The sequence below is a fragment of the Vigna umbellata genome, chromosome 4 (genome assembly GCF_029865625.1).
Source record: "Vigna umbellata cultivar VRB3 chromosome 4, Vumbellata_1.0, whole genome shotgun sequence".
Lineage (NCBI taxonomy): Eukaryota > Viridiplantae > Streptophyta > Magnoliopsida > Fabales > Fabaceae > Vigna > Vigna umbellata.
The window spans coordinates 35,170,766-35,194,861 of record NC_142168.1 but is presented as its reverse complement, the minus strand read 5'-3'; the positions used below and the strand labels follow the sequence as shown (position 1 = coordinate 35,194,861).

The 24,096-nt window shown below is 30.0% G+C and overlaps 2 protein-coding genes across 2 annotated transcripts; both read right to left on the bottom strand.

The window, feature by feature from the left end:
* Positions 1–4,127: 4,127 nt before the first annotated feature.
* On the bottom strand, positions 4,128–8,521 carry LOC124826749 (WAT1-related protein At3g28050-like). Its single transcript, XM_047299666.2, has 7 exons — positions 8,304–8,521; positions 8,150–8,215; positions 7,932–8,045; positions 7,170–7,416; positions 6,630–6,788; positions 6,390–6,541; positions 4,128–4,567 (listed from the first exon to the last, which is right to left on the bottom strand). The coding sequence occupies exons 1-7, from the start codon at positions 8,492–8,494 to the stop codon at positions 4,387–4,389; spliced, it is 1,110 nt and encodes a 369-aa protein (XP_047155622.1). The 5' UTR covers positions 8,495–8,521; the 3' UTR covers positions 4,128–4,386.
* A 4,637-nt stretch (positions 8,522–13,158) lies between these two features.
* Positions 13,159–16,597, bottom strand: LOC124826750 (WAT1-related protein At3g28050-like). Its single transcript, XM_047299667.2, has 7 exons — positions 16,320–16,597; positions 16,150–16,215; positions 15,890–16,003; positions 15,122–15,368; positions 14,758–14,916; positions 14,503–14,654; positions 13,159–13,717 (listed from the first exon to the last, which is right to left on the bottom strand). The coding sequence occupies exons 1-7, from the start codon at positions 16,511–16,513 to the stop codon at positions 13,555–13,557; spliced, it is 1,095 nt and encodes a 364-aa protein (XP_047155623.2). The 5' UTR covers positions 16,514–16,597; the 3' UTR covers positions 13,159–13,554.
* Positions 16,598–24,096: the final 7,499 nt, after the last annotated feature.

The window sequence follows — 24,096 nt, the reverse complement described above, 5'->3', positions numbered from 1 at the left end:
CTTATCCCCATCTTTTTTTGTGAAGTGTCGAATTTTCGAGGTCGAAAATTTTTGTTGTTGGGGAGAATGTAAGACCCATGAAAAAAAAAATATTTAAATTTAATAAATAGTTATTTTTTTTATTTTTTATTTTTATTTTTATAAAGTTAATAAAAGTATGGTAAAAAAAAAAATAAAATTAAAATTTATGATAGGTAACAATAATAATAATTTCAAAGGAAGGAGTTTAAAAATTTGAGAATTTATTTTAAAAAAAAAAAATGAATGAATAGTAAATAGTAAAATAGTGAATAGTGAATAGTGAATAGTGAATAGTTAAAAAAAAAAAAAAAAAATATTAAAATAAATTGTGGAAGAGGACACTCCACGTAGAATCAATTATTCAGAGATAAGAATGGTGAATAAAAAATAATTTTTGAATAGTAAAAATGAATAGTAAAAGTGAATAGTAAAAATGAATAGTAAAAAATGAATAGTAAAAATTTTTGGCTATAAATAGCCAAGGGGGGAGGATGAAGATTTGCACCAAAATTCTAGGGAAATTGTGAGAGGAGAGAGTTGGAGGAAATTCTAGTTGAAGAGGGGAAATTCTGGAAGTTTCTGGAGAACGGTTTGAGAAGAGGAACCTAAGTCTGGAATAGAGGTAAGGGGAGTTACATTTTGTTTGATATTATTTTGAGTCTTGTATATGTTGCTTTTAGTTTATCTTAAATCTTGAATGTGAAGTATTTTGTTTCTGTATGATTTTGAATTTGGATGAGAACATGCTTCTTTGTTTAGATCCAAGTGTGATAGTTGTAAAATGTGATGTTGATTATGTTATGCCATGGATTAGAAGTTGTCTAACCGGCTCTGCCAGATTCAACTTCTTGTTTCCCCATACTTTATATTGTTTTCCTTATTCGTTTTTATTTTTGGATGGATTAGAAGTTGTCTAACCGGCTCTGCCAGATTCAACTTCTTGTTTCCCCATACTTTATATTGTTTTCCTTATTCGTTTTTATTTTTGGATGGATTAGAAGTTGTCTAACCGGCTCTGCCAGATTCAACTTCTTGTTTCCCCATACATTATATTGTTTTCCTTATTCGTTTTTATTTTTGGAAGGATTAGAAGTTGTCTAACCGGCTCTGCCAGATTCAACTTCTTATTTCCCCAGACCTGTTATTATTCTTATTATTTAATTACATTGTATTCCTGGAAGGATGAGAAGTTGTCTAACCGGCTCTGCCAGATTCAACTTCTTGTTTCCCCAGAACTTTTATTGTTCTATTTAATTTTTATTGCATCTTCCTGGAAGGATGAGAAGTTGTCTAACCGGCTCTGCCAGATTCAACTTCTTGTTTCCCCAAGAAATTTTATTAAGATTATTTTAATGATCTTCAAACATTTGATTCTTCTCCGGTGACAATTTATAGTAATATTTTATTATTGTTAATTTGTTTGTAATATATTTATCTTGTATGATTTCTGTGATGAATGTATTTTATGATGTTGATATGAAATTATGCATCTGAACATGATATGAGTAGTAGGAGAAGATTTTGTAATGGTATGGTATGAGTTGATAAATATGAACATGATATGAGTCTCGCGGAGAGATTTTGTAGTAGCATGGTATTGTGTACACGTTGATGTTGAGGGTCCTGTATGGAAGGTCATCCTGGATACTCTAATAACTCTCCAATCTCAAGTAGAGAAGGATGAGTTAGGTGGTGAGAGGGGCAGGAGGTCCTTGTCTATGTCCCAATTTTGGACATAGTGTTAACGGACTAACCTTGTGGTTGACAAGTTGTATCTGGCCATGATTTTTAGTATGAGGAGTGGAGGTCATCACAAGTGCACGACCATCCGAGACTTCCATCAACGTTAGATCCGGATAATTGAGTCTAGCAAAAAAATCATTTTCATAAATATGAGTTAGGCGTAGTAGTAGTATCATGCCTCATTTTAATAATTGGTTGCATGGTAGCTCACCCTTATTTATTTGTGCATGTACCGGAAAAATCATATTTTTGCGATGATCGTATAACGTATTTGTTATACGGGAGCAGATGAAGGAGCGTCGTCTAATCCAATACAAGTGAAGACGGAGGAGGAAGGATAGTAAAGAAAAACTCGGGTTATCTTTAAGTTGAAATCTGAGTTTAAATTTATGTAATTAATGTGAGATATTTTATATTTTCAAATGAATGACTGTAGAAATGTTACAGTTTTCATATTATTTATGTAATATCAAGTATGAGAATTTGGGATGTTACAATTTTGAATTAAAATTAATTTATACATAAAATAATGTATAAAAATTTGCTTTTATGAATTCTTTAAATTATTATTTTAACAACTCCTTACATTGTCTTTTCTTAGGGTGTGTTGTCTTTTCTGAGGGTGTGTTTCTTTCCATATATGGATGGATTTGTGAGTATATAGTTGTTTGTTTCAGCTGATGCGTATCCTAATTTTAACAACTCATTACATTGTCTTTTCTTATTTGCATTCTCACATTGATAGGGAGATAAGTAGGAATGTACATAAAACGATTTATTAATTCTATTTTACTTTTAACTTCTTTTATGATAATTATTATCCGTTAAAATCACCAGATCTTTAAAATATGGAAATTTTCAAATTGTAGATAAAATATAAAACATAATAAATCATAATATCACAACAATAATTATTATTATTATTCAATAAAACGTATAATTAAGTTTATAAAATATTTATCTGAGTAAAATACTGCTACCATGAGCAATTTATGTCAATGATGATCCACAGTATCAGAAAATCTTTAAATTATATTATTCTTACGCATTTATTAATCTTATTGATGATTATATTATTCTTAACATATGTTAGAAAAATGGAGAAGGATATGGTTTTTCCTCTCTCTCTAATAATTATTCCCTCTAACATTATTATTATTATTGAGATTAGGACTACACATGTAATAAAAAGAATTAATCATGTTCTATATTCAAGAATACACTAGCATGTTTAACATGAACAATATAATAGTCTTTATTGTAATTTTAAATTGCTACACATCAAGCTATAAGAAACAATTCAAATATTCTAATGCCATAATTTGACTAAAAGTTATAATTCAAATCGTTTAAAATAAATTAAGAAAGGAAACATGTAACAAACTTACCATCATTATTCAAATATATTAAAACTCGTTATTTATATATAAATAAAAATATAATTAATAATATCTATTAAACCAACATCAATCATTACATATATAATACCACAACCAACTCATTAAAATCAGTCACATTTCATTATGAATAAAATAAACTAAGAAACAATTTATATATAATTAAAATCAGTCACATTTCATTATGAATAAAATAAAGTAAGAAAAAATTTATATATAATTTCTTTACTTAAAGGAGCAAACTGTCACCCAAACGATTTAAAAATATCTGCAACTAAAAAAGTTTTAATTGTCAATTGAAGTTATTTCCATATCAATTCTTTTCCAAATAAATCTATTCCGATTCAAATGGTTTTAAGTAACAGAATTTATTCTGATAAAAATTTTCATTAACTAGGATGATAGTATTCTATGCCTAAACCTCTAGGATTACCTGTAATCTCCAAGCAGATTAATAGATCAATAAAAACTTAAAAAGAATGGAAAGAAATAATAATAATATTAATTTTAGAAAAATATATTTTTTATAAAATAAAAGTTGATTAAGTGATTTTCTATTTATAATTAGATCTTTTAATAAAAAAGTAATTGAGTTCCATTTTTAAAAACTATTTATATTCTTAACTATTTTCTATACCCTTATAATATTTGAGAACAAGAATTTAAAAAAATTATAAAAAATATTTACACTGAAATCATGTGTTAATACAATTTTTATAAAAGAAAGAAAAAGAAGTAAAAATAAAAAGGTAAAATAATGTTTATAGACACGATTTTAATAAAATAAATTTTAAAAAAGTTAAATTCTAAGTATAGCAAACATAACATTATAAAAACGAAGTAAAAAATGTTTGAAAGTAAAATTTTAATATAAAAAAATTGATTTACTCTTTATGTAAAATTTAAAACTTATCTCTTTTTACAAATTCAACCGGTAATTATTTTAATTAAATCAAGATGATAAAATAAATCAATCAAATGGCGTGGTTTATTATTTCATCCAACTCTTTTAAAATATAATAGTAGAACAAAATATTATCTGATAGTAATATTTACTACCATTGATTATCTTTTAACGTTAAATGTTAGATCCTAAACATAATACTATTTTCATACTAAATAACACAAAACTCCAAAATTTTGTACTACTTTTTTTAAATTTTGTAGATGGAATTTACAAGAGAGGCCACTCAAATTTCTCAGTAGGTGGTGATTCTGTCTTCTATTATACTCTTGCATCTATTTTCTTTGTAGAATTTACAGTTGCATAGCTTTGCAAGAGAGGAACATTCTCAGTGATTGGTGATTCTTGGCTACCAACATCTTCCTCCTCTTCCTTCTGTTCAGTTGCTTTGCCCCACATCACAGTATAAAACCCAATTGATATTACTGTGCCTCCAATCAAACTGCAAAATGCAAGAACAATGATGAGACCAACATACTATATCACTCAAATTGCTTAGTTTCTTTTCTGTCAAAAGTCCATCAGAAGCAGTAGAACTTCAAACTATTAAGTGAAAGTTTGGAACTTTAAGAGGGTTTTGATGACATTAAGTACTGATTAAAATGAAATCTTGATAAGTGTAGAACTGGAAAATAACAAACAAGTGACCAAATTAAGTGTGGCTGGCTCCAGATGAAGGATGAACAAGAAAACAATATCACACGACTGATATATTTGGACAAGTTCCTCTATAAATAATTCTCCTAGGAGAGAAAAATAAGAACAAAAAGTAAAATAAGTTTCTCCATAAACAACATTTCCTTATGCACAAGTTAAAAATCATAATTTAGAGACAGCATTGGAGGAAGTCTTTACAAAGGTTATTAAATATGTTTGTAATCTTTAAAATTGGAATTCGTCCCTATTTTAAACTTTGATATATTTTAGTCTCCAAATTTTAAAAATAAATGAATATAATCGTTTTAATCCAACGGTAAAGTTTTTCTGTATTAAACAACGTTCTAGGCAAACATCGAGTAAATAACTCAAACATTAACCCTAGAATATTGTTTGACATGTTAAAAGAAATTTTATTAGAAAGTGAGTTTTTAAAGCCTAACTCAACCCCACAAAAGATAAGGTTTGCACCTCACTTATATATTACAACGACACCGAGTGGAAACAGAAATGCCCACATAAAACTCACTAGGATAGGCTCTAACCATGACTCTGATACCATATTAGAAGTGAACTTTAAGTCTAACTCAACCCCACAAAACCGACTTGTAAAGTGAGGTTTACACTTCAGTTATATATTATAAATTAGCCTTATCTCTAGTCGATGTGGGATTCCAATACACCCCCTTCATGTCAAGGTATAAACATCCCGTGCGTGATAATAGAAATTAATGGGTGGTCCGATAGTGGCCCGACAAAGGGTGGAATAGAAATGTCCAATAAACAAGAAATATCGCTAGGATAGGCTCTAACCAGGCTCTGATACCATATTAAAAGGCTTAAAGAATAATTCTAATGTATTATTTGAAAGAGTAGAGTACCATATTTATATATATATATACAGACACAAGGATCCTATAATCCTTCATCTATTAAAGGAATGACAGGTGCCCAAATCTGCACAAATTATAATAATATCTAAATTATAACTAACATAATATTTGATTACCTAATATCCATATTTGGCATATCTTAACAAATTTAACATAGTTGGATTAAGAGAATTATATCAATTCATTTTTAAAGCTTGAAGACTAAATTATATCAAAGTTTGAAACAAAGACAAATTTCAATTTTACGTCAAAGTTTAAGAACTAAAAATATATTTAACTCTTCTACATAAACTTATTTTAACTTATATAAATAAACTTATTTCATTTTTTCTTAACTTTTTTTCTTAGAAATGTTCATACAGAAGCTTATCCAAGCATACCCTACATATTCTAAAAATTACATGATATCTCTATTGATGTACCAGTTCTGGACTAAAGGACTAGCTTGGCTTCATTGGAAGTTATAAACTTTTACTTAGGGATCATTGTCTAAGAAACAGAGCGAGTTATATGATAGTGAATTAATTTTCTTAGGAGAGCATCATTACCTTTTATAAAGATTAACCAATCTACACCACCAACACTATTAGCTCTAGTGTTTTTCCAATCCATTTTTACAAGATAGGGAATAGCAATTGCTTTATTCATATGCATTTTCCTAATTAGTTCACTGTGTTCTAAAGAAGAATCAAATGTGAAAATTGCAATACTAACCTTCCAATATACAGAGTATCACCAAGGAACATAACACCCATGGCAACTGCAATAACAATTGAGAGAGGCTTGAACATAGCTACATATACAGGCCCCTTTAGGTGTATTCCCCAGGCATATATTGCACTACTCAAGAACTTGTTAAATATTCCCTAATTACAAAATGCATCATCATCAATCAATTATATTACACTGTATTTTAAGGTGAAAATGCAGGATCATTTTTCAGGGTTGTCTTACAGTGCAAACAATAGAGATCAGGGATATGTCTGGTCTTATTTTCCACGCACTTGAATTTTTCTCCCCAATTAAACCTACAATTGAAGCTACAATGGCTGCATACAAGTTGTAAAAGAACACCATAGTTAGTTCATCCGGGAACTCCTTCAAGATTTCAACCTGTAAAATTGAATATCAGAATTTAAAATTATGAGTACTACCATAATGATTACTTCCATACAAGTAAACCACTTACAACGATTACTCACACTTCTGTTCTGAAACAATTTATGTAATTTGTTTTAGTACAAAACTTACATCCAATAACAGGTGTTGTTTTCCAGATAGATTTGGAGTTTCATCTCAATAACACACAATGTCATTTAATGAAATTCTGTACCATGCATATTAGAGAAGTGAAACTCCAATTCTTAATAGAAAACAACATCAGTAACACTACAATACTGCGTCTAAGTTTTGTCCTGTGTTTTACTTTAAGAACCATTGAGGTGAGAAAGTAACACTTCAAGGATCAAATGGGTGATCTACTCATTTCCATACCTGTAAAATAAACCATATAGTAAGCAGTATATTGCAAGCTGTCAGCAGAAGACCACCAAAGGTCCAATTTGTGTCTACTGAAGCAAGAATGCCATTTGATTGTGAAAGTTGAATTGAAGGGGAATTATCAGCGATGATGATCGATTGACCTTTGTAGAAAGTCACAATAAATGCACCTGATATCGATATAATGCTGCCCCAAATCTTAGCTTGGGTAGTTCTACTTCTTATGACTATCTTTTCCATCCTTAATTTGTGGTGGTAAATTGACAAGAAAAAACAAAAGAATGTGTCTGTAAGTAAAATCAAAATTGATTGCAACCAAAATTTTCCTTTCCTGATTATAAGCTTATAAAACTTGCACATTGGTAGAAAAGTGGTAGGTTGTAAAAATGGAAACTTTTTGAAAGAGAAAATGAGTTTAAGGTTGGTTTCACCAAAACAAAACTGGTTCCACTCTCTAATATAAATTATCATAGGAATTACCAAAAGGGTAAAGTCAGTGTTGGAAAGCTGTGGGATTCTCATTCACAATAATGGAACAGATCTGCCAGGAGTTGTACTTCTGCCATATAACATGAAATATTTTATTTTCATCTTTCGTTTTCACAACCATAGACTATTCAAAAGGTATAATTTTTAAACTAATTACTTTATAAGCCAACAAATTTATCATCCCAGATGATCCAATTGAATGAAAGTTAATCAAATTACAAAAAAAAAAGGAAACTGTTAAATACTATTCAAGACATGAAAATGAACCTGCAAATGACAGCAAGTACGAAGGTGAAGGCAGGAGTGAGGTTGCTGATTGCAGAGGAAAGTGTGGGAGAACTATAACTGATCCCAACATACCCCAGAATCTGAGATGAACACCTGCATCAGAATCCAAAAGTTAGCACAACAGAGTGAAAAATAAAAGGGGTAGGTCAGAAAACTAAATCTAAAAAGCCTTAAACTTTGTGGTGCCCTTTACACACCCTATGAGACCCAGAAGAGCAATTTTGGATAGGATGGAAAAGCTGAGAGGAGGAACCACTCTTAATCTGCAAAGAGACATGAGAAGGAGCCATTGAAGTTTGAGTTCAGTGTTAGGAGCTGAGAAACATAGTCTGTGTAAGATTTGCATCAAACCTTCTGTAGAGAAAAGTAATAGGAAGAAGAACAAGAAAGGCCAAGGAATAGGCATAGGAGACAAAGACATAGCTACTCATCCCTTGCAGAGTGGCTGCTTTGAAGAGAGTGAACAAAGCTGTGTTATTGCATTCATTTGCAACAAGAACGATCAGAGGAAGCAAATCCTTGTAACAGTATCTTCTATCCATCGTTTCAGTCTGAGACACACACACGAAATCTTTGAGGACAATTTATACTTTATATGTTATAATTTCTTCAAAACTTTTTGTGGCACTTGGTTAACTAATTCATGAAAAATTTTAAAATTTGATTAATTCAGTTTATGATATTAATTATGTCTTACATATATTTAAAGCTAGTTCTAGAAAACTTGAAAATTGAAATTGATATATTTTCTTGCCATTTGTTTATTGAATTAAAACAAATCATTTTAATTAACTATATTTTTAAATGAATAATTAATATACAAGAGACTTTAATATTATTTTTAATTTTAATTTGATAAGAAAAAACTTAAAGGAATATATATATATATATATCATTACTTTTTGTTTTTTATCATTTATTTTTATTGTGAATTATAATGTTTATTTGGTGCCCAACATTATTTTTCTAAAATTATAAATAAATATGTTAAAATTCTTATATTGGTACAAGGCTATATAGACGTATAATTACATGACAGTTATTTATTAGTTTTAATTAAATTATTCATAGTTCCAGGATCTTAGATACTTTATCACAATCCAGTATGAGTGGTTAATTGAGGTACACTCATCAGATTAATTTTATTTTTTTTTGTAGTTTAGGACATTAACTAATATTATTTTACTTTTTGGGCCACTTTCTAAAAGGGGTCTATTAGCAAATAGGACATGGCTCCACAACATCACTAGAAAGCACAAAGTCAAGATAAAGTTTTGCTTTATAATTTCACTGTTTAATAGTTTCTTGCTTAATTATTAAATTGGATATAGAATGTGAAATGCTAAAGTAGGTTTATGGGGACACTTATTTTTGGAATATGATTGGGAAATATCAACTCACCAAATGGATACAGAACATAAAAAAAGGAAAGAAAATGATAAAGTAATACGTTTGGATATTTTGTCCACATATCTATAATTAGGTCTAGATGAGATTCTTTTTGGAAAAAATTATTTGAAAGTAGAAATGATTGGAAAATAATGAAATAAAGAATAAATAAAATCTTCAAATTATTATTTACTTAGTGTTTTAAGAAGAATAAAATATTTACTTATTTCCTTTTCTAAATTTTATTATATATTTTTTTTCAAAGTGGCAATCTATCTCTAACAGATATCTCACTTATTCATCTTCTTTTTTCATCTTTTCCTTCCTCAACCTAATAATATTTCCTTTTCATCTATATTATCTTCCTTTATCTTTAATTTTTACAATATTTATCATTAATTTTCACTCTTTCATTTTATATTAATTTCCTTTTTCTATTTATTTCTCTCTTTCTTCTAGTCACACCATCATATCATTAAAGAGTAAAGGTGTTATCCCACTTCACACTCTCAATTATTTTGATATGTGTTAGAAAAGACAAAAGAGAAAAATTTGGTGTGGATATAAAATAGAAATAGATATTGTTTTGCAATTTGTTATATTCTTTTAGTAGGAAAAGAACAAGGCATAGTAGGAAAAAAGTAGGGACCTTCCTTCCCCATTTTTTTGAAATTCTTTTCTTTCTAATAAAGAAAAGGGGAAAGTGATAAAAAAAAGATATTTTACTTTTTTAAAATGTTAATATGTAATGATTAAATTGTGGTTGATGTTTATCCTTCATGTCATAATCATGGTTATAGATTTTGCCTACGATCTTAGCTTTAAGTATGATTGGCTTGAAATTGGAAAATTCAAAAATACTTTTTTTTTATATGTAAACAAAAATTATTCTCAGTTCATGTCAAGATGTGAAGCATTTTAAGTTTCACTCAACGTACCCCTCAATCTATCTAAATCAGTTGAAAAAGCTAACTGAGATTTATAATTTTAGTCCTCTGTCAAACTAGTTTTAATTTAAAAAAAAATACTTTAACCTCTTAAGTTTGAAAAAGTATGGTATTATCTTTCAAATTTACTGTTTAAACGCAAGAGGCTTTTTAAAAATTATTTTAGTTCTCTTATAGTTTAAGGATCAATTATGTATATATATTTTTTAATTTGAAAAGCCTAATGAAAAACTACAATCAAATTCACTTCAAAATTTTAAAACTAAAAGTATAATTTCGGTCGAATAATTATTTTAAAATTCTCGATTCTTAAGAAATTTTTTTACTTGTTGAGAAAAATTTTCCTATTACATAAATTAATAATTCACTTATTTAAGTTTCTTCACAAATTAATAATTCACTTATTTTTAAGCAAAACTTTTAGCTACGTATCTTTTGCTAAATATATTCTTTCTCGTCTCTTCGTATCTTAGTTTTCAACATGGTCATAGTAGAAATTTTTTTCATGTGTATTTTTTTAAACTTTTGGTTGCTTCTTTGTCAAATGTATACTTTTTCATCTCCATATCTTCTCATTGGGTATAAACAAAGTCTCACATCAGATAAAACAAGATATAAACATAGGTTTATATACACATAAGATATTTTCCTTAGTAAGAGGCTTTTTGGAGTAATATCAAAAGCAAATTCATGAGGACTTAACCTAAAGCGGACAATATCTTACCCGATTTTCTTTTTCAAAAACGACAAAATTATTGTTGAATACACAATGTTTTTCTTTTGTCCAGAATGATTTACATATTGTTTTTTATTATAGTTAATGTCTACAATGTCATTTATCATATGCCAAAGAAATTTGAAATGGTAAAGATGAAGAAGAGAAACCTTGAAACTTCTTATCAGAATGATCGATATATGATTTGTTATGAACCGAAATTCCAACACATATTGAAATTATTCTTATAAACTATCTATGCATGACTTTCCTCTCATGTTATCTTATGTTATGACCATAAACAAATCTCAAGGACAATATTTGAAAACAATTGGTTTGTATTTGCCTTGTAGTTTTAAAAAACGTTTTTGTGTAAGTTGTATGTATATGAGCATCTCATTTATGATATTTTCTTAAGTATTCATCTATCAATTTGTCCACTTAGAAACAAATTTTCTACACACATTTATTCAAAGTACTTAATAATATGATACTTTTTATATTGTGATTTTTACTTTTTGTAAAAAACTACTTAATTAATATTTGAAATATTAAAAAAATATATACAATAATTATTTTTCAATAGAGATAAAAATAAAACAAAAATAAAAATAAGTAAAGATTAATTTTTATGTTGAGAAATGAATGAAATAGTTAGTCACCCACACTACCATGCTATAATTGTGTAAAGGTATATCAAAGCTGCAAAGAACTTAAATTATGTATAAATAAAGAAGAATGGGATAGGGACTGGTTTCTAACCTCTTGACGTTTGCCTAACAAAATATTGGACAATACCAGAAATAAAGAAGGGAGTTGGTGATAGAGATGCCTAGGTTGCAACTTGGAAGGGATATTTTAGAATAGAAAATGCAATTTCAACATAAAGCTAGAGGATACAACTGTAGCCATTTTCTCAAGCCACTAATAATGTTTTAAATATAACTATGGACAAATTTTCTGAAGCCACTCAGAATATTTTAAATTTTCACAAAAGGATTGGGATATGCGTAATGATATATGGAAAAAGGAAGTAACTACTTAACCACTATGTTAAAGGGTGATTGTATTTTTTAAAATTCAAATTCAAATGGATCTAATCCAAATCTATTAAAATGAAATGAATTTAAAATATAGGTATATTTTAATTAGGTTATATAGAATTAGGTTTTTATATTTATATTTATATTGGGTCGTTTGCTTGATCTAATCTAATTTAGTCTAAAATGGACTTATCCTTGCTAAACTCAACCTCATGTGAATTGGTCCCATTGAATTAATCCAACTTCGACTTTATCTGACTTAACCTGACTTAGACTTTACTTGATGTAAGCCTAACCCGTCTCAGTTAGACTTTTCAAGCCAATTTACCTTGACCTAACTTGACTTGGACTAACTTAAGTCTAATCTAACTGAACATGACTTAGGTTTAATCCAACTTGAGGTTGGATCTAACCCAACTTAGACTCCTTTCTAGTTTGACTTTGATGTGGTCTAGTCTAACTTGTCTTGAGTTCAACCCAATCTAATCTTGTATTGCTTGGACCCAACTTGGCCCAACTGTTCATAAGTTTGGCCAACTCGATTGCATTTTGTCTTATAGTGGTCTAACTCGATTTAACCTTTTTTAACTTGACCTTATATATGATTATATTTAATAGATAAATTGGACTAATATTAGTAAGGAACACTTTCAAGTGTGGAGGACCACCGTGGCACAACTATATAGAGTAAATCATTTGGATACTCAACTCAACTCATTTTTGTGCTAAGTTGCTGTCTTGCACTTTTTCATTTCTTTGATTCTGCATCAGCCAAACACGGCATTGGACAAGTATGCTCGAAGCATATTTAGACACCAAGTAAATAGTTTCAATTCATTAGCCAATTTTACCACTACTAAGAGTAGGTTATTGCTTTCAATATTTATCAACCTTTGCGATCTTTACTGAGGTGCTTCCACCATCCTTTTGATAGACCAAACAAAAAAGCTGAGATGTTGAAAAGTGTCCAAAGTAACTCCAGTTGCAGTTATGATCATTTGGAAAAAAGTCATTCCTTTTTTATGAAGTTCTTAAAAGACTAAAATCCATTCGAGGATTGATATTTTACCAATAGTTTTTTTCCACACACACACAAAATTGATCTAATACTTGACCCATGTGTTTAGGGAGTGTAGTTACCTGTCAATTATACCACACCATGTTTAAATACATTCATGTTACATGTGTACATACATGTCGTTATCTGACATTTTTAGAGAGAGATGTCTGTTTTTCCATTAAACCACTTGAATAAAAGTTACAACTCCTCTGTGTAAACAACAGTGTAGGTTCGATTCTATGACAAACCACACTATGTACATCATAAGTAACAGCAAGCTGTGTTAACAATGAAAATCTTCCATTTACTTCACTTAGGTGTAAGCAGCTCAGAATCATCTTGGGGAACAATGGAACTATGTACTCTTGCTGTTCTATGCAAGAAAATGGGTTTTTTTTTTTATGGTTTTTCTATGATGTTAAAAGTGGGAAGAGTTTGTATTTTTGTTTTAAACATTCTTTTCTGATGTTTCAGTTCTCTGGTTTTGCAAGAGAGGAACATTCTCAGCAGTTAGTGATTCCAAGCCACCAACAACTTCCTCAATCTCTTCTGTTGCCTTGCCCCACAACACAACATAAAGGCCAATCGATACTATTATGGCTCCAACTACGCTGCAAAAGGCAGACAAAAAATGTACACAAATGAACATATCGACAAACTGTTATTAAATTGTACTATGTATATGTCAATGTTGTCAGTGTTAGAAAGAACTGATAGTATCTCATAGTGAATTTTACTGATAGTATCTCATTGAAATGGCCTTTTGTCAGTAGAAAATCACAAATCATCAAGAAAATTGCCAAAAAAATTAGGATAGTTAGAATTTGGGGATCTGTTTTATCTATTAATTGTTCCATTTTCAGATTAGGAAATTTGGGAAGAGATTAGCACTACCATGTTAAGAAGTAGACTTTAAGTCTAATTCAACTCCACAAAACCAGCTTGGAAGGTGAGGTTTGCAACCACTTATATACTTTATATTTATATTAGTCTTATCTCTAGTCGATGTAGGACTTCCAATAATAAGATAAGAAACAAAGTAAGATATTTGAGGAAGGATTCCTCACCAGTTCCATGCCATTCATAACCAATCTACTACCAGCTAATCATTTTATTCCAGATTTATTCACAAATCTCAATTGAGTTCATCGACACCATCATGGCTCTTCACATTAGCTAACTCAATCTTATTATTTTATTTCATCCTAGATTTTTCTAATCCACTTGCATCCACACCATTTAGTGGAGTTTCATTTCTTCACATTTTCATAAAGCACATTCCCAACAAGTACAATTTTTGTTAGACTGAATTTTCATTGTTCATCATAATAACGTGGACAAGTGTTTCCCCATGTTTTAAGCAAGAATCAAACACATATTTGATGTAGCATCATACCTTCCAATGTACAGAGTATCATCAAGGAACAAAACACCCATTGCAACTGCAATCACAATTTGAAGTGGCCTGAAGGATGTTACAAAGACAGCCCCCTTTAAATTCAATGTCCAGGCATAAACTACATTGCTCATTAACTTTCCAAATAGTCCCTAAATGCACAAAAAAGAATCATCAATGGAAACATTTATACACAAGCAAAGGAAGGTGTATCTTTCTGGTTTAAGAGAAACAGCAGTGTGCAAGATATCTTACTGAGCTAACAATGGAGATCAGTGAAACATTTAGACCTATTTTCCAAGCACTAGCACTTGGCTCAGCAAATAAACCTACAGTTGCAGTGAATATTGTGGCAGTGACATTGTAAAGCAAGACTAGAGTAAGTTCATCCGGGAACACTCTCAAGATATCCTCCTGCAAAGGAATTAAAATATGTTAGAACTAAGATTCTAAGGCTTTCCATATGAAGTAGCAAGAAATGTATTCACAAAAATAATGTGGATCCTCCAAAGTTAAAGTGCAAAATAACTAAATTCTACAGTTTATGATCTTATAAACCATGATAATTATCCACTTTAATTTCTAAATTATACCTTAGTTTAGAAAACCTTGACCCTACCTCTAAAATGTACCATACTGAAGTCAGAATGTAGTCAGCTATCAGCAGAATGCCACCAGTGGCCCAGCTAGCATCCTCTGATTTAAGAAAGTTAATTTGATCTTGAAGTGACAAGGAAAGATGTTTGTGAGCATTGACGATTGATGGTCCTTTGTAGAAAGTCAGAACAAATGCACCTGATATTGATATTATGCTTCCCATTACCTTAGCTTGACTACTCCTACTTTTAGCAGCTAACTTTTCCATCCTTAGTTGCAGTCATAAGAGGACAACAGAAAACAAAATAAGTCCACAAAAGAAGACTGAGATATTCATTCTTAGTGGTTAATATCATGAACTTACTAACAGTTCAGAACCATTTTCTTCAAAGATCACATTGAGCTTAATTCCTACAATTGATTTGATGAAATAAGATCACCAATCTGAGAACTTTGAATAGTAATTGGAATCTTGGTCCACAGTCAGATGGGTTTCTCTAATCAGTCTTTGTATAGTCATCAATCTGAGAATATTGAATAAATTGGTGGGGTTCTAAGTTGACCATGGCATTTTCACACACTAACAAATATGCTTAGCTTTATTTAAGAGAAGCGTGTATGAAAAGAAAGCATACGACAGAGACTCTTTTCTTTAATGTGAAAATGACATAGACTTTGAAATTACTTCTAGTTGTTTTCGATGCATAGAATATAACAAAATACCCTCAAGTGGGAGAAAAACTAATAAAATAGTTCAAATAAAGAAATTGAAAAAGCAAGGGGAGTGAACCTGCAGATTACGGCAAGGATAAAGGTTAAAGCAGGCACCAGATTGCCAATTGATGAAGCAAGAGCTGGAGAACTATAGCTGATTCCTGCATAACCCAGTATCTGAGATGAACTTCTGCAACACATGACCATCAAATTACAAAACAAGAACAGCAAAATCATCAAATGTTTGTATGAGAATCCTTGGACCACATCTAACTAACAACAACAGTGACAAAACTGATATGAAAAGGCTTTGAAAAGTGTGGTAAGTTCCTTTACCCTATCACCCCAAGAAGAACTATTTTGGATACTGTGGAGAAACTGAGTGGAGGAACCACCCTTGATCTGCAAAGGGACATAAGACAGACAACATGGTAACTGATAAAATCCTTCAAACATAAGTTCAAGATAAACAATACTTGTATCATTGATGATGATTTGCTACAAACCTTCTGTGGAAAAAAGTGACAGGAAGAAGCACAGTGGTTGCAACAGCATAAGCATAGGCCACAAAGACATAGCTGTTCAATCCTTGCAGTGAGGCTACTTTGAAGAGTGTGAGTAAACCCATGTCATTGAATTCAGTGCCAAGAAGCACCAAAATTGGCAGAAAATCTCTGTAAAAGGACCGTTCTCTTGCCATCCTTTCTTCACTTTGGATTCACAAAGCTCAAACCTTGGTTTTGGTGGAGCTGTTTTGGATTGTCCCTTAAGTTATAGTTATAGGCATGTGTTTCAAAGTCACCATTATCGAAGATCATGATATTAAATTATGGTTAAAACAATTTCTTTCTCGTTGTAATTGTTCGAAAATTTCAACTCATACATCTAAATTGAGTTCTTACATTTTAAAATAGATAACAATTAGATCATTTACGTAATACTAATAAATGTTATACAAATATTTAAAATATAAATTTATATACAATTATTTAAAAATTAAATTCAAATAATATAAAATTAAATGAAATAAAATATCAACACAGATATATTTAAAGTTTTAAAACAAATTTTAAATAAAATTTAATATAAAATATAAATTTAAATAAATATGATTTCATTAAAAATATTTAATAAAAATATCAATTTTAATTTAAATATTAGTATAATATTTATATAAAAATTAAATTTGATTTTAATTTGAAAAAAAAATCAGTTTAAATAAAAAAAACACTAAATTGAATTAAAATAATAATTATAGTAATCAAATCGAGATTCAACAATAACTTGACACGTGTGACTATTAATAGTTTTTTTTTAAAATAGTGTGATTATGTATTAAAAAATAATAATTTTATTTTTTATTTTAATTAAAAAATTTATCTTTGAATTCTTTAACTAGTGTGCTTGTGACTTGGATTAGCATTTGTAAGATTTAATCTACATAAAGATAAAGTTATCATCAGTGCATTGTATTATTTTTAATTATAAAAACGTTTTTCTTATGTCTCGACAGAAAAATATAGAAATTAATCTTAAAAAACGGTATCTTAAAAATTATTTTCTTCTTCTTAATAAATTAGTATTAAGACAACTCTTTTCTCAAAAAATTAAGAAATATAATTCTTTGTATTATAGAACATCATAATTCATATTTCATAAGATATTTCTAATAGCAGTATAGAATAGAAACAGAAAATCAGCTTGAGGTGAAGTTCTCCTCTCTTTCTCAAAGAGGAGAGTGACGAAAGATTCTCAAAGAAAACAAAATTCGACAATTTGGATTAGTTATTGGGAAAGTACTCCTCTCTTTCTCTTTTGTGTCGTTTATACAAACGCAAAAATTCAACAAATTTTCTTAATCTTAAAATTTATGATTTAATTATTTATGATTTTTATAAATATCGTACTATTCTCTTAACTTAAAACAAATTTTATACTTAACTTCTTTCCCTTTTTATTTTAATCATAAATCCTTTATTTTTTAATTTATCTTAGTATATTTATACAATCTTTTTAGTTTGTAAAGAATTCGCATATCAGATCTTATATATAGGTAAACAAATTATTTTAATTTCTGCAAATATATATATATATATATATATATATATATATATATATATAAAATGTATACAAATAATTATACAAGTATAGTTAAAAAAAAGTCTATTAGCTTCTAGACATTTTACTTGCACATTCAAGATAAGCTATTAAAATGAATTTTTAACTTAAAAAAATATACATAAAAGGAAATATTATGATTACTAAATTAAAAAAACAAAATCAGCTTAATCAAAATATCAATATAAAAAATTCGTAAAATTTACATATGAATCTATTCATAAAAAACTTTCAAGACTTACATTTTTTAGAAAAGTAATATTAAATATATTCTATCAAATATTGACATTTGATTAAATACACAAAAATTAAATTTACAAACAATTCTAAGATAATTAATCGGGGGAGTTCCTCATAACTCATAACTCATGTTGTACATGCATAAGTCATAAAATACAAGAATTCTTCTTGTAACATCCCATAAATACAGTAATAAACCATACAAATAGAATAGTCACATTAATTAACATATCAATTCAGTCTTACACTAAAGTTAAAGTATGCTCGTGGCCGAACGGCCTTACAAGAAGCGAGTTACAAAATAATGAGATGTACCATAAGTTACCCTGACCGAACGGTTTACAAAACAAAATACCGAACGGTTAAATCAAGAAAAAGGGGAAGTGGTCGTTCTAAGACAACTAGCTAAAATAACTAAACTAAACAATTAACCGAACGGACTACTGTTTGGCCTTCACTTCTACATCAACGAGGTTCTCTTCCTCCAAAATTCCTTCTTCCAGCGTCTCCTCCAGTAACGCATCACCATCTGCTCACATCCACACGGATGATCATTGCAAAGACAAGACGGACGTACAGATACAGGACAACACAATGAAAAACGCAGGGTAAGCTTACTTAATTTAATTCAAGGAATAACATGCATTTCTCAACATATCAAACATATCAAATATATTCCGATATACAATTCAATCAATTCCTGATACTAGACTGACTGTCCAGACTGTATGAATTCTGTGTAGCTACGACGTTCGTGCACCCAGGTGGTGTAGTAACTGGAATTTCTCATCAGCTGCCACCCGAGGTTAGTCCGTTCCATCCAAAGTACCTCTAAGGACTAGGACCTCCTGCCGTTCCCACACATGACATACTCCCCTCTACATGAGGACGAGCACTCACGGAACATCAGGATGAATCGTCAACTAAGCTTGTCCACATTCATACTTTACAAATTCCAACTTTCATCTAAGAGTCGCTCCCTGGAACGCTCGTTCAAAATCCACAACCGTTTATTCATCTCATATACTGTTCATCATTTATAATCTTTCAATTTAATATCATTTTCGTCATCCGTTTTAAGTGCATAAAATAACGAACGTTCAGCCCTCTTCATAACGAGGACGAACGTGAGGAACGAGACCGAGGAATCCCCCGTTCCAGAACAGAATAAAACCGACTACAATAATACCGTATATGACAAACGTCATTTACCATTTGAGTCAGTTGAATGAACTGACTCTCGTAAGTTCATATCCATACTCAAAGAATAGTTTAAGTACAGAGGCTCTAGGCCGGATCCAATGGATATAGGCCCCTCAAGACGATTGAAAACCATACTTAGAATATTTCAATTTACAGAAACCGACTTCCAGTCAATGACCGAACACGGTAAAAGGATTTACTGAATTTGGACGAACGCTATTTCCACATGTTTGATAATTAAAGACGAGCACGAGCGTTCGGTATAAGACCGAGCGCCACTCATAACGAACGCTTTGGGTCTGAACCCATCACTGATTTGAACTCGTGATAGAAATAGTAATATTAATAAATATAATACGGGATGGTGAAGAGAGGTTTAAGAATGACTAAGTGTCCAGATATATATTTACAAGTTTCTCAATTCCTCACATAACACTCAGACCATCTACGCTTGGCCGAACGCTCAAACGTAGAACTATTGTCCAAGGGCGTTCGTCCTCAACTAAAATTCTTCCCAAATGAAAGAATTCAATTTCAAAGAAGTTTACTAGTAATCACCGAACGGTCAAGGACCGTTAAATGACGAATGTTCATTATCATAGGGAATGTATATTCAAAGTTTCATTTACATTAAACTCATTTCTCAGCATAAAATCTCATATTTTCAAATACTCATATCATAGCACATTTCATAATTCTCATACATCAGCTTATAATCATAACCATATACCAAAAATCAAATATCACAAATTCATGCTTCATACCACTCACAGAACGTCCATACAGCACAATACAAACATACGAATTAAATTGAATAAGCTTCCCTTACCTGGATCAGTGAGTGAACGTTCTAAACGTAAGATTTTGGGTTCGCCCGTCTACAGCTTTCTACCCTCAAGGATCACTTAACTCTTGCAACTAAATCTAACCACATAAAAAATCAAGAATAACTTAGACTATATCCCTGCATGCAACCAGAACTTGGTTTTGCATGTAACCCAAGAACGCTCGACGAAGAAGAGAAACTTACCAATTTCGGAATCTGGAACTGTTCGGTCCAAAATGAAGCTCACGACGTCGGGAATCCTTCTACGGTGCCTGAACGGTGATCGGAGCAGAGAAGAGTGAGTTACAGTAGAGAGAAGGGGAATTTCTAGAGAGAAGGAGGAGGAAATGGAAAGTCAGAGTTTGGGAGGGGAAGGTGCATGCAGAAGAGAGTGGGCAGGGTTTTTCAGAAATCATGTTTGTTTACCCCACGTCCAAACGGTCGTGCATTCTCCTGTTGACACTTGTACTCCACTAACTGACTTCCGAATCTTCTATTATTGACACCTGGCGTTAGTGCGTCAGAGTTGAGTGCGTTTTTAATGCATCTGAGCAGGGTTTTTGGGTGCATTTAATGGGATTAAACAGGTGGGGTTTGGGTGCATTTAACGAGGCCTAACACCTCTCACCATCATTATAAGTTTTAATTGATGTGACCTAAATCACTAGTGAAATATATAGATTTATGTAACAACGTAGGTATCAATATTTTATCAACAAATTAAACAATATTTTACCTATCATTCTAAATATATAATCATAAATTTATACAAGTTTTATCATTGATATGAATTTTATGTGTACATTTATTGTATTTTATGTGGAAGCTCTTGAATTTTCATGTCAATAAACTTATATCAAGACAAGGAAACTAGTTTATTTTGATAAGTATTAAAAGTTAAATGGCATAATCTTAGGAGTGATGTGATCATCACGATGATTTTTTATGTTTGTTCATCATTGAATATTAAAATAAGATACTCAATTTAAATATGGTTAAATATATTTTTTGTTTCTAAACTATTATAAAAATTAGTGTTTCATCCATAAACTAAATTATAAAGTATTTAGTCCATATACTTATAAAGGTCAACGTAAAACATATTTTCCAACAAATGACATATGAAGTGTTTCATGTGTGACAAACCGAGTTCCACAATAAACTAAAATATAACATCTACGTGTTGTTTATTGAGGAGGGTGTTTTAAATGACTTTCAAAAAATGCATGGACGAAATATTTTATAATTTAGTTGAGGAACTAAACATCATTTTTCGTAATATTTTAGGGACAAAAAATATAATTAACCCATTTAAATATTATTGTGTGTTATGAGTAGTGAATTGAGGTTAATGTATCAGTTTAGTCAAATTGATTCATAGGATAATATTTTAGAAATAAATGTATTAGTGTGGTATGAGAAAGAGACAAAATATACTAACCTTAAGCCATTGTGAAATACTGATATATATGTTAATTTTCTTAATCATGCAAACTCGATATGCGAGTCACGCACTCACTAAGAAAAATTCAAGCTTTTAAAATCTAGGAAGCTCAAATCACTTGACTCTTGGGAGAGTCTTTAAATAAGGCTCCTAGGTTTTGGGTTGTTGAGCGAATAAATGACTCGCTCAACAAAATGAATTTTATTCAAATTCAGAGAGCTCAAGGTCCTTAGTTGTTGAGTGAGTTTGTTCTCGCTAAGTGAATTTATTAAGTAAAAACTCTTAATACTTGTTAGATGATTAAATTCTCTTATTGAGCGAAATTCATTTAATTAAAATTCAAAGAGCTTAGAGGAGATTGGTCGCTAAGCGAATTAGGTCTCATTGAGTGGAGTAACCTTTAGAGGTCTCACCAGCAGAGTAAGTATCCTTATTAGGCAAACCTTTTACAATAAAACTTTAAGAGTTATTTTGCTGGGCAAGTTGGTGAGTTTGTTGAGCGAGAAGAGATATTTTGAGTAAGTAAAATCAATGTTTTGAGTTTCTAAAATGTAGTGAATGATGAATTGTATCATATTCTTGATTTAAATATGGTTAATTAAATTGAAGTTGAGAATGATTTAATATAAAAATGTATGTATGAATAAGTATGTTATGAGTTTATTCACGTGTGATATTTTGATATGATATGATCGTAGTTATATCAAAGGAGAAAATACTATGTTGAGAGGTTGTAAGTTGTGTATTAAATGAGGATTCCGATAAGAGGCTATCTTAACTCTACTAATATTAGATATACATAAAAGAAGATATTTGGTGGTGAGAGTTAGCAGAGATTTGTATGACCTTGCTTGTAATGTGAAAGGTAGGTAATAAGAAATTTACATTGTCGCTCTATGTGAGTAATGATAATATGACAACTTTGAGTCTAATTCAACACACACCAACGTTTCAAAAGTGTAGAGTCAAGTGTTTGTGTTGATGTGATATATGGTTGATGACATGAAAGATAGCTGATTGGACTAAGATGTATAAACACTTGATTCTGAATTATTATAATTGATTAAATGATTATTTTTTGGATGATATCCATTTCTAATGGATAAAATATGACATGATTGATTTTATGAATATTTACATTTCAAATGTATGGTAAATTTTAAAAAGTATATTTACCACCCTATGTCTTTATTGTGTTATTTTTTAAATTATGATAATTGAGTATTCAAATGGATATTTCAAATAGAATTATAAACCGAAAAAAGTTAAAAAGAAAATTTCCTTTTTGATTATAAAATGTGTATACATTTGTTTAAATCTTCTGTAAAGATAGAACAATAATTATATTTTAAAAAATATTTCAAGAAATTAAGAATATATGCACGTTTGTCTTTATCTTGTGTTAGGTGATTAGTAATAATGTAACGATTAAATTATATATATATATATATATATATATATATATATAAATTGTTTTTATAGGAAGGGTGGTATCATAAACTTATCCTTTTGGTTGGAAATTTGTAACATTTATTTTTCTTGTTTTTCTTATTTTTCTTTCTCCTCTCTTTCTCTGTTCTTTATCTTTTTTTTTCTCTTATTTCTTTCTCTCTTTTTTCTCTTTTTTTTTCTCTTTTTTTTCTTATTTCTTTTTCCAATGCCTTTAGCTTTTGTATTGTCTTCCCTTCTACCTCTCTCAAGTATCTAATGTAATCTATGAGGTTTTCCCAAGTCTCATTCCAATTAGGACATTAATAAGTTTTATGTTCATAACCTTCATACTTAAAGGTGTACTTGTTCTATTTCTTGACAATAATTTTTTACCTGTTTGTGCTTCCTTCGAAGGTAAAAAATTATGTCATTCAACACTATGATTCTTTCCACCACTACATTAACATATTCCATCCTAGTCGAATTCATATATGCAACGAGAGTTACAAAAAAAAAAAGCAAGATCTGACACAAAAACAAAGCGGTTATAACCATTAGTTCAGTCAAAAGATTCAAAAAAGGTCTCACCACTCACTAAGTGTTTATACTCAATCCATTCGTGTTTCACCCTCAAAAGTGTATGCACTTTCCCTCTAATTTCTCTTTAACTCTTCAAAGAATTTTCAATCAACCCATCAAGAATTTAATATTAAAGTGAAATATGTAATGAATCTAAACTCAACTTCTGAGGTCAAGGAAAGAAAAACTCTATGACAAAACCAAAGAATTTTAAAGACAATTTTAAAAAAAGGACAAAATGAACAAAGTTGAACCAAAGCATAAAGGATTTAATGCTAGACAAACCAACTCAAAGAGGACAAGCAAACAAAGCACCTTTAAAGAATCTCTATGGAAAGCTTGCTATAAATAAAATGTGAGCAATCAAATAGGAACCTGTATAGCTGAAAGAAAATTGGTTACAAAGAATGAACACAATTTGTCTTGCCCCATCCAATCAAAT

What these genes read in the sequence shown, in the direction of transcription:
- LOC124826749 (XM_047299666.2), bottom strand. Translation starts at nt 8,494, where the DNA reads ATGGATAGAAGATACTGTTACAAGGATTTGCTTCCTCTGATCGTTCTT. An exon ending in ATTACTTTTCTCTACAGAAG is followed by an intron (nt 8,216 to 8,303) that starts GTTTGATGCAAA and finishes GTCTCTTTGCAG; the next exon opens with ATTAAGAGTGGTTCCTCCTC. An exon ending in GCTCTTCTGGGTCTCATAGG is followed by an intron (nt 8,046 to 8,149) that starts GTGTGTAAAGGG and finishes ATTCTGATGCAG; the next exon opens with GTGTTCATCTCAGATTCTGG.
- LOC124826750 (XM_047299667.2), bottom strand. Translation starts at nt 16,513, where the DNA reads ATGGCAAGAGAACGGTCCTTTTACAGAGATTTTCTGCCAATTTTGGTG. An exon ending in GTTCTTCTTGGGGTGATAGG is followed by an intron (nt 16,004 to 16,149) that starts GTAAAGGAACTT and finishes CATGTGTTGCAG; the next exon opens with AAGTTCATCTCAGATACTGG. An exon ending in ATCCTTGCCGTAATCTGCAG is followed by an intron (nt 15,369 to 15,889) that starts GTTCACTCCCCT and finishes ACTGCAACTAAG; the next exon opens with GATGGAAAAGTTAGCTGCTA.